Source organism: Tiliqua scincoides, chromosome 1 (genome assembly GCF_035046505.1).
Source record: "Tiliqua scincoides isolate rTilSci1 chromosome 1, rTilSci1.hap2, whole genome shotgun sequence".
In the NCBI taxonomy this organism is placed as follows: Eukaryota; Metazoa; Chordata; class Lepidosauria; order Squamata; family Scincidae; genus Tiliqua; species Tiliqua scincoides.
In genome coordinates this window covers 109884466-109895923 of record NC_089821.1, presented here as the reverse complement: position 1 = coordinate 109895923, position 11458 = coordinate 109884466, and the positions used below count along the sequence as shown (strand labels likewise).

At 41.1% G+C, this 11458-nt stretch overlaps 1 protein-coding gene across 1 annotated transcript; it reads right to left on the bottom strand.

The window, feature by feature from the left end:
* Positions 1–980: 980 nt before the first annotated feature.
* On the bottom strand, positions 981–9030 carry PJVK (pejvakin). The gene is made up of 6 exons (XM_066611161.1): positions 8811–9030; positions 7033–7231; positions 6371–6512; positions 4935–5052; positions 3357–3452; positions 981–1285 (listed from the first exon to the last, which is right to left on the bottom strand). Exons 1-6 carry the CDS (start codon positions 9028–9030, stop codon positions 981–983), a joined length of 1080 nt encoding a protein of 359 aa, XP_066467258.1.
* Between the last annotated feature and the right edge of the window lie 2428 nt (positions 9031–11458).

Sequence of the window (11458 nt, the reverse complement as noted above, 5' to 3'; positions counted from 1 at the left end):
TCTAACTAGCTTTTATCTATGTCTGCAATCCTATAATACAATGGTTCTCACTCCTTTAGCACCGGGACCCACTTTTTAGAATGAGAATCTGTCAGGACCCACTGGAAGTGATGTCATGACAGGAAGTGACATTATCAAGCAGGACAATTTTTAACAATCCTAGGCTGCAATCCTACCTACACTTACCCAGGAGTAAGTTCCATTTACTATCATTGTTAAAAGCATCTTCACAGTATCCTGTTAAAAGTACAGATCTGTTACATTTCCCCAAATGCAATTACATACTATGGTAGCCTCAAGTCTAACATATTAAAAATAAAATGTTGAAATGAATGAAATTGGCTCACGACCCACCTAATAAGTCCCAATACACAGTTTGAGAAACACTGTTATAATAGTTTCCTGAGTATAAGTCCTATTGATCACAGTGGCCTTACTTCTGAGTAAACAGGCATAGGATTGTCCTCTGAATGTATCTTTAAACAGAGCAAACACAAACATGTTCTTAATCTGATACTTCAATTAAGTATTTATGCCATCAATAAATAATTCAACTGTTTTCTTAGTATCATGCTATGGTGTAGTTAAGGTAAAACACATTCTTTGTTACAGAAAAGCAAGCGTTTCTGTGTTACTCTTACAAATACTGTACACAACTTTCTCAGTACATTCATTGAAAACATGTAGAGATTGTTTTAAAAAATGCTATTTTGACATTCTAACTAAAGACCTATGCACTAGCTAGTATGAATTACACAATTAGAAAGCATTATCCAAAAACAAAACATTTGCCAAGTGAGTCTATGAAGATAGACCTGAATTGTGATCATTTACATTGCAGAAAAAAATATTGCTTTCAAAACATGAAAGGAGAGAAAACATTTGTGGCGCCATATTTTAGGCTTCCACAATCACAACTCCCTAGGAAGTCTGTGGCACAATCATACCTAAATCTACAGCAAGGCATGGAGAAGACTTTTTTATTTCACTCTCTTGTGCCATAGATCAAAACAAGGCACCGCATGCAGGCGTACAAACTTCTGTCCATTAGAAGAACACTCCAGACAACCATAGACTGTTTCCCTTCTACAACTCCCCATTCCACACAAGGAGCAAGGACCTTTGGGGATGTTGTTATTGAGTAAATTCACTCGTATATGAGTCCCATCTTGGAGATAGTTTGCAGAGATGTCCGTTATGCTTGCAGCTTTTTCGTAGTAGTCTGCAAAAAGGTCATCTAAGTAATTATTATCTGGATGAGCAATGATATTCATTACCCTTTTGTCTGTAAAAAAGAAAAGAGACACACAAGAAATATTGCTAACTTCTAAATGGCACATTATATTGCTACCCACTGAGAATAATACAGACTGCTTCTGCAGTCCTGAATCTACAGTAATAGAACTATGATTCTAATAAGTTCATACGTAAGCCATGTGGACTGATAATATTGTTTTACTTATTCAACATGGAGGGCTCCATCATCTTTTAGCTGCTAGTTCTAACCCTTCTATTTTTATCATAAATCATCTTGTAAAGTGAACATAAGCATCTGACAATTGCAGAGCATTGCTTTGCTGACTAGAAATTTTCAGAATCTGCGCTTCAAGACACTTGCTTTCCTGGGGGGGGCAAAACGCTAAGTATTTCAAGTGCTTGAATGCTGGAGTAAAATGGCCCCTCCCCTCACCTGCACAGCCATTCAGAGGCAGAGGCATCTCTGCTTCGCTCTCTCTGCTCCTAATGGCTCTGCAGGTGAGGGGGAGGGGCCACTTTACACCAGCATTCAGGTGCTTGAAAAACGTAGTATTTTGTGTGTGTGTGTCCCGGGGAACACCAGTGCTTCAAGAACAGTTTCTGGATATTTTTTCTGATCCAGGTTCTGACCTTAGAAATACACTGTTTGGGCTTGTTCACATTTTACATTTACGATCAATGTTGTTGTAATTTTCTCAAAAGAAAGTACCCGTATGCAGTTCCCCTGTATCATTCACACATGACATTTATGATGGCTTGTACAAGTAGTTCTACTTCAAAATTCTTGAGTGACCCTGAGGCCTTTCACCTTAGAATCATTCAGTGACAAGAAACAATCTACGCGTATAATGTGGACTAGGTGAGACTAGGGCCTAAGAGTCTTGTGGCAACGTAATATTACCCAGCAACAACTAGAGCACTTACTATACCTTATGACCCTGATCCAATTGTGTGCATACATACTGTATATTCTAGCTGGGAGCAGATGTGAACTAAATCCAACCACCCACTCCTCTTAACATCTGATCAGCACTAGCACTAAGGGCCTAATCCTAATAGGCTGCCTCTCTATAAGAACTCACATTCCAGCAGCGCAGTAGACTTTCCTGCATCACAAAATGTGATGTCCTATTGTGTGCAACTGGGCCACACTGCTGGAAAAAGCAAGAGCACCTGATAGCAGGCTGCAAGGATGCCCCAGCACTGGTACAATGATGTGGGGGGCAGACAGGAAGAATGGGATGAGGACAGGGCAGGGATGTGAGTGTGCTGAAGGCTGGATGTGAGCAGTTACTAGTGGCAGCAGCTCCACCAATACCCTATTCCCCTTCCCAGCTTCAATCCATCACGTCAGGTTCACTCAGAGTTGCACCAGCTGAAGAGCTTGCACAGGTCCGAATAGACCTATTAGGGAAGTGGAGGCTTACCCCAAGGTCAGGGAATAAATGTTCCCTTACCTTGAAGAGGCGTCCAAGACTATCCCTCGCAGGATACAGCATGTGCTGTGTTGGCACAGCTCCATCAGTGGGGGAGGGGAGATTTGTTAGGATTAGACTATTAAATTCTAGTTGTGGCTGTTCATATATTTGCATACAGTTTCTCATTCAGCTAGAAATATGCAAATATAAAATTTCTTCCATGTACATATGACCCCTACCAGGATGGGGTCCTACATTTTGTAGCAGAGATCACAAGCACTGGGATATGCAACAATTAAAATACTGTAATATTGCCATTTCATAGAAAGAGCAATATTATTGCTGTACATTTTAAAAGGAATTCAGAGCTTACTAAATATAATAATACAATTAATATGGATAGGATCAGCAATTAAAACAATTTTAAAAGACATTTTTATATTAAGTAACATCATTATGATGTTCACTACAATTAAAAATTGATGCACCACACGTATTTTGAAAACTCTGCTATTGTTTTAATTAGACTGGGTAACAGCCATGCTGGTATTGCTCTGGTGCAAAATTATAATTTAATGTTCTCAGTGCTGTTCAAAGCATGACCTTATACACCAATCATCAATTAAATAAACTGCAAACCAGATCCGTTAGCACAATGCTCATAAATATCAAGCATCATACTTCGATAAAACAGAGTATTCTTTAATTTCGTTAGGGAAAATGATGTTGATGGCTCTTTTTCAAATCCTCCTTTTGATTCTGGAGTGACACAGAGTTCTGGGGGGAAAAACACATAACAGAGAAACTATTTGAAACAGTGATATTCAGAAGCTGTACAATTTCAAAACACATTTATTGCAAAAAGTTATTTTGGTTGGTAACTTTAATAGAAAGGTTATATTAAATTGCTATTAGGAAGAGATGCAACTTCAAATAAAACACAATCATGCTTATCTAGTAAGGGAAATTTGGATGCAACTGGATTGAAACTTCCAAGCACAGACTTCTTGACGGACTGAGAACCCTGCAACCAGGATCAATGCAGATATGCACCCTTACTGGAATACACAGTCGGATGTAAACCATCATTCCGCCAGGTGCAGTTGGGATCCATATAACTATCTATTTTGCAATTCTAAGGTGAACATGTAAAGCCACCCACTGGTATGATGTACTAATCACATGCCACACAACAGTTGCATGTGGCTGTTCATGTATTGGTGTCAAATGGGTAGTGGCAGAAAGCAGGCATGTTATGAAGACAAGTATTAAATTTATCCATAAACATGTTTAGTAGTTTATGATCATTCCTATCTGCTAGGCAGCCTAAGCCTACCCTAACTCCCAGCACGTCGTTCAATTGTAAGAGTTGCACAGTGTTAAGGAAAGTGATCCAGGCTTCAAATCCCTGTTCCATTATGTTACAAAGCTTGCAGCTGCAAGCTCTGGTCTAGTGTCTGTTATTCAATATAGAATCAGCTGTTTGGTGCAACCCTCTCTGACTGATTTGTAGTGCAATCCTATACAAGGTTATTCAGAAATAAATTCCATTGTATTCAATTGCATAATTTACTCCCAGGACAGTGTGTATAGGATTGCAGGAATAAAGTATCGAAGTGCCACTTAGTACACTGTCAACACCAAGCACACGCTAAGGAACAGTTATGTAATACGACTGCAGGTGATGGGTGGCAAAATAGAAGAACAAGCTTTAACAATAAGTGTAATTGTGTTGCTTTAGTACAGGGGTGTACAAACATTTTGGCAGGAGGGCCACATCATCTCTCTGACACTGTGTCGGGGGCTGGGGAAAAAAAGAATTAATTTACTATTTAAAATTTGAATAAATTTACATAAATGAATATATTAGAGATGGAACTTATATGAATGAATGGAGGTCTTGCAACAGCTCAAGGCCTATAAAAGGCCTTGCACAAAGCAAGGCCAGCCTTTACTTTGCTGCCACTGCTGCATCACGTGAAACAGCAAGTAGTGGAGGAAGCCCTCGTCCCACAGCTCAGGTAAGAGGTCAAACAGTCGTCGTCACACTGAGAGTAGTTGCGTCAGGCCAGCACAGGCTCCAGCAGGTCTCCAGAGGGCCAGAGGCTCATTGGAGACTTGAGGACTCCCCACAGGCTGGATTGGAAGCCCCCAAGGACCACAAGTGACCCCCAGGCAGGGGTTTGGGCACCCCTGCTTTATTGCATCACCTTTTACAAACAGTGGCAATCATAATTGCAAAATAAGGAGATGACTTACCAAAATTACCATCTAAGTGAATATAAAGCTCAAACACACTAAATGCAATAGTTGTATGTGCAGGAAAGACAATAGCTTTGTCGCGTCCCTTATAATTATGGTCATCAATAATGTGAAACTGTGTTTTAAAAGAAAAAAGTATTATATTGATATACATCTTGAAAATGAAAACATTTCGAATAAAAATACACAATAAATTAACTGCTAGAAAACATCACATCTGGACATTTGGTATAACTCCTAAATTTAAAGTCAAACGCAGCTAACGAAGAACCACCACCAACACTACCACTATTATTGCCGTGGAATTCTACTGAAAATAGGATTTCTCAGTTTCTTTACAACAGTAAGTGTAATATCAAAACTAAGGTGCAAGTCAGATAAAAGTTATTCACAGCCCTGTGTATGTACAAAATGAACTCTCTTAAGAGTTAACTTACATTGATAGGACCCCCTTTTATTTCTTTTTATTTGTTTATTTAAACTAAATCTCTTTACTGAGGGCATATCCAATTTTTCAGTGCCGGTGCAGCTATGCCAATGGGGTGTGCACTGCATCCTGTGGTGGGGAGGCAATCACAGAGGCCTCTTCAAGATATGGAAACATTTGTTCCCTTACCTCAGGGCTACAATGCAGCTGCACCAGTGCTGGAAAGTTGGATACATTTGGGCCCTAAATTGTCTACCTTTTTTAAAAATACAGCAGAGGTTCCCAAACCAGGGCGTCATGATGCCCCAGCTTGGGAAGCTGTCCCCTTAAGTGGTGGGGCAAGAATGGCAATTTGACCTCTGGGATTGTGCTGCCGCCAGGGACTAACGGGCTTTTGTTACACTTACTGAGGGTTGTTATGGCTCTCCAGAGGGTGTGGAGAGCCCACAGCCCCCTCTGCAGGCTTCTCAGCTGCTCAAAATTACCAAAAAAATGTGATTGAGACCCACTTCTGGTTTTGTGACGCAAACCCGAAGTGGGTTGTGACTGCATTTTTTAGCTGTTCTGAAGAGCAGGGAGGTCTGCAGAGGAGGGTGCAGGGAGCCTGCACTCTCCAGAGGGCCACAGCAACCCACAGTAAGTGTAAAAAAAGCCGTTTTATCTATGGCGGCGGTGCAATCCCAGACATCCCACTGCTGCCGTCGCCCCTCCCCTGTAAGCACTTACAGCAGCCCAAACACTCCCAGAGAGTTTGGAACCACTGAAATGCAACAATAAAAACAGCAAAATACTGAACTGATGAATCCAAGAGAAACCACACATAAGTGCATATGAAGTAAGAACCATACTCCTGAATGTCTCCTATGTAAATCACTTCCTCTTTCATTATTTCTTGGACAGAGGATTGTTAATATACATGGATAACAAGGCAACATAGAGTTAAATGTATTTAAATCCACCAGTTCACTTTTCACTATCCATAAGTAACCTAGTTAAAAATGCTTACCCTCATTGTGTCGCCCCTCATGCCAGCATGCACAGAAAGTGAACACTGTCGTGTCGTTCGGATACTTTCCATAACCACACAAAGAACTGTCCTCTTACTTTCACGTGATTGACGAACAAGGCAGTGTTCATAGTTAATTCTTCTAAAATAAAGAGAAAATAATTGACCTACAGCCCAATCCTATCTAACCTCCCCCCTGCCCTGATGACACACTAATGCCACCAGAGCGTGTGCTGCATTCTTCAGGGTGGTCACTTTTGGTGGCATATGTCTAAGGAGAGGAATGGGGAGGGGACTTTTTAAAAAGAGGGGATAAGATCCAGTGTGCACAATTGCTGCTAGATCTATCCTTCCCCACCCCTGGTTCTTCCCCCAAAATGCCCCAGGCCCACCCTGCCTCTACTTGCCCAAGGCCTGCCCCCACCTCTGATTTACCAGTGCCAAGAGGGCTGCTGCCACACAGCCATTGCCACTTGTTGCACTGCATTTTGCAACACTGTAAGTCAGGCTGCACTGCTGAGTTCTGGCAGGGCAGCCCTATGATAAGATTGGGCCAAAAATGTTGCATTCGTGAAATACCCAAGTGTGTTTCAGGGCTAATTTGCAAAGTACAGCTACAGAGTAGCAAAGGAATAGAAAAGTAGTAAAAAGATAATACTAACCTACTGGTAAGTTGTCTGAGTAAAACTGGTACTTCAACTTCATGTTTAGTTACAATGCCAAATGAAGCCTTCACTGCTAGAGAATCTGATCCAGCAATATTGACCCCAGCAGAAGTTATGAGGTGATTTCCATGTCTACCATTGAGTGTTGTTACATCTGATTTGTCTTCATAATTCAGTAACTGGTAGGATGAAATACCTGTGGAGGGAAAAGTTGCTTGCTGAAATGTGAAGAAAGCTGCTGCCAAATCCTATCCTCCCTCCCTCACCTGACTGCCCTACATGGACTACTCTAATCTGGCCCAGCTATGGAGCTGATGCAGCTCCAAGTAACCCCATAGGGACTGTCTGGTTCTGACACAGGGTAAAGGAACTGATATTCCCTTACCCAAAGGAGACCTCCGGCTGCATCCCTAGCCCCGCGGGTGGCCATTTTTGCACCACTGTACCACAGTGCAGCAGCCCAGATGAGATTGGACTGTCAGTTATACAAATCCTATTAATTTATTTTTATAATTTGCCCCATCTCAAAGGCTCAGCAGGAAAGGTAACAATTTAAATGCACAAAAAAATTAATGACACCATAAAATTTTACCACAGTTTTATTACAAGCCCTCAACTCACTTGCAGTTTAACACTAACCATGGTAAAGCCAGTTCTTTTTAGAACTCTTTCAGAAGATGTTCAGTCTATCAGGCATGGATTTCAGGAATCTTTCAGAGAGAGGGAGTTACATAATTGGGAGACAGCCACCTTAGTGTATCTTGGATAATCCAATACCACCTATGTCCTAAACGTAGCAGGCTACTGAAGTTGTACTCTGCGTATGTGTTTAAACAAATTCAGCTATGGCTACAATCCTATACAACATGCTTTCCTGGGAGTAAGCCCCACTGAATGCAACGGGACTTACGTCTGAGTAGACATTCATAAGATTGCACTGTAAGGTCCTTATCTGTAACATCGGACTACGTATGCAGCTGTTATCACAGGGACTCTAATATGTACTCTCTGCAAACAGTGCCTATGAGGACAAAGACATGGATAATGCATTTCTGGAGAGCTCTAATGATACCTCTGTCATGTTATTGAAAACGATAGCTCTGGAGAGCTCCACACCACAAGTAACTGGAGAGTGCAGCCAGTGGGGGAAACAGCTTTGTCATGCAGTGATCTCACCCTTTTCCAAATGTAAATGTTTAACAGAAGTTGACATTAAAACCATGACATGCTATAATATAATATTAAAGCTGAAATCCTAAACAGGAAGTTCCACTGTACCCAGTGAGACTTGCTTCTGAGCAAATGTACTTAGGATCACACTGCAAATAATTGACAGGTGCTATATGCCAACACATTTAAAAGGAATTTACTTTGAGATCACGCTGAACAGTGAAGTCATTTTTTAATCATAAAAAGTACTTAGGAGTTCCTAAAATTTATTCCTCAACATTGAAACATTTGATATAATGTTTTAAATGTAAACATTTAAGGGTTCTTTTTCTATTCTGCTTGTTTATATTTGCAGCATCTGTTTGATTTCTCATTATGAAAGTTTAGGCTATTATCTTTCATACAGTCAAATGCTATACGGTTTTCCATTCATTCAGTTATGCCTCTGACAATTAGCATATAGCATTTGTAATATAAACAACAATAAATAGTAATTCTGGTATAATAATACTAATAATATTAGTATAATACTATTTATTATTATTATAAAATAGTAATAATAATATGTTATATGCATTGATAAGTTTTAAAAAAAACACGCTTACCAGCTGAAATTTCTTTCTCTCCTTGAAGAATGTCTTTTAGGCTGAATGGTGTTGAAACAAATTTGGACTTTTTGGAAAGAAAACAGTTTTTCTTCTTGAGAACAAGGCCGAGGGGTTGATATTTATCTGCTTCACTGAGACTACGAACAGGAACTAGTCGACCTCCATCACCAACTTGCTTAACAAAGCTTTTGGTAGCAGCAGCAAACATATTACGCATATGCAATAAATAAACAAACCTGTATCAACTGTGGTTCTCAAACCATACAACCATATTAAAAAACTTTACACTTTTCTAAATTGACAATTAAAGGATCAAAAAACTCACACTTTGTGTTGTTCTAAAACACATTGCAATGAACTGGGATGGAAGAACTGGCATTGTTTTCACCAGACAGTTTCTGCAGAACTCCCTCTCATTGTGCTACCACGTTCAAAAGAATGAATAATGAATTAACAAAGTAAACTGATAAGGCCTCTTTCCCTTGCATCAGGGCAATACCATCTGGTTAGAACATCCTGTTCTAGCGTTAACGTCACTGGCACATCTCAGAAAAGATGTCTATCTTTAATCGGAATTGGCTTAAAAAAATTTGATACCAACATAGATAGTACTGGTTGGATTCATAAATCCACTCCAATCCAAGGGTGCTTTTTTTTTCCTTTGTGAAATTTGTTCTGCCCCAATTTACCTCAGCAGGTCTCTACCAGCTAACACCTGCATACTTCTGAGACTTCATAATATTGTAGTGCTGCTTCGTTTAGCAGACTTTCTAATTAGAAAAGAGCCCAGAACCAAAATTTAAATGCATTCACTGGGCAGCATAGGTGATTCAGCAGGGGGGAGAGGATAGGGGTCTTAGGGTCAAATTCTATCCAACTTTCCAGCACTGATGTAACCGTGCCAGTGGGGTATGCCCTGCATATTGTGGTGAGGGGGAAGTCACTGAGGCCTCCCCAAGGTAAAGGAACATTTGTTACTTTGGGGCTGCATTGGCATTGGAAATTTGGATAGGACTGGGCCCTTAATCTAATTACTGTGAATTGAGCCAAGGAATCCAGAGGTTTCTGTACTGGTGAGTAAATGTGCAACCTGGTGAGTCAATAGGGATCCATGTGGGTGCTGATATGAGCCATCCTGGCACACAATTATAAAGGGTATTTCTTCCTGAGGAAAATTCTAATACAATTAAACAGAGGATGTTGCCCAAGGTGTGTTCCAGAATGTAACAATGGAAACCAGTAAAATGCAGATGTGAATTCAAAAAGTAGATGCACAAAGCACATTTCTTGTGACCCACAATCCTATCATCTAAACCCACCCTGTGATGCAGCCATGTCACTGGAATTTGCACTGCATCCTGCGAGGGGGGGGCAGTTCCAGAGGCATCCTAGAGGTAAGGGAACATTTGTTCCCTTGTCCAGGGGTAAGCCCCTACTGCTGTGATTGGTCTACTCTACTTGAACCTGCACCAGCAATTTTGCTGGTACAAGTCCAAGTGAACTCTAAAATGGGGGTAGGACATCAGTGATGCTGCTGCCACCCTTCCCCATCCTGTTATCTGTCCCATTTGTCCTCCTCTCTGCCCCATTCAACCCATCTCCACCCACTCCCATACCAACTTATCACCACAAGGGTGCTTCTGGAGGCCACTGATGCACTGCCACAGCTGCCCACCGCTTGCAGCAGTGGCCCAGTTTCAAGGAAAGGCGGGTTTCACTTTGTGACTGCTGTAAAGCATGCTGCACTGCCAGAACACAAGATACAGAGATACATGCAGAATGCAGAGATTACAAACAAGAGACACACTGAACAGCTGCATTCAATGGAGATTATAGAAACAGTAGTTGCTGTCAGAAAAACTAGATACAGAAAGGCTACATACATTACACAGAAGCAGGAGGCTGCATTAACGACAATTGTTGTATCTTCTCCCAAAGTATGTGACATGAAATGGCAAACCAAGATGAGGTTTCAGCCTTGTTTTAAGGAAAAACAATATACAGGGTTCATACTTTCCACGTGGGGTATACAAATCCACAGCATAATAGTCTGTGATACAATGCAAAATTGGCTGTAGTGGGTCTGGCAGGCAGACTTGGCTTGAGTGTGTGGCATTAGTTGTGTATAGTGCCTATAGTTAAATATAATGGCACAATGCAATAGAACAGTATTTCTCAAATTGTGGGTTGGAACCCACTAGGTGGGTGGCATAGCACCTACCTCAGCCACCATTGAAAATGCAGAGCTGAAAATACAAGGTACAGAGCTGCTGGGCAGGGCTGGCTCCCAGTGGGAGAGAGGCAGGGTGCTTTACCCTGAAAAAGTGGGAAGATGAGATGCTGGAAAGTGGGGAGGGCTGTGTGGTTGAAGAAGGATCCAAGTCTATGTTCTGCTTGACTTCCGAACTGGAATGCTTGAATTCCAAGCTATGCAAAATAACAGCAGAAGTGCACTGTATAAATGGGACCTTTGGTTGATCGTGGCTTAGATTTGAAGCCTAAACCGATGATGCCACTTCTGGCCATGACATCACTTCTAGGTTAATTGCATCACTTCTGGTGGGTCCCTGGTGGATTAACTGCCACTTCTGGTGGCAGATTGTCATTCTAAAAAGTGGGTCCCAGTGCCAAAAAATGTGAGAACC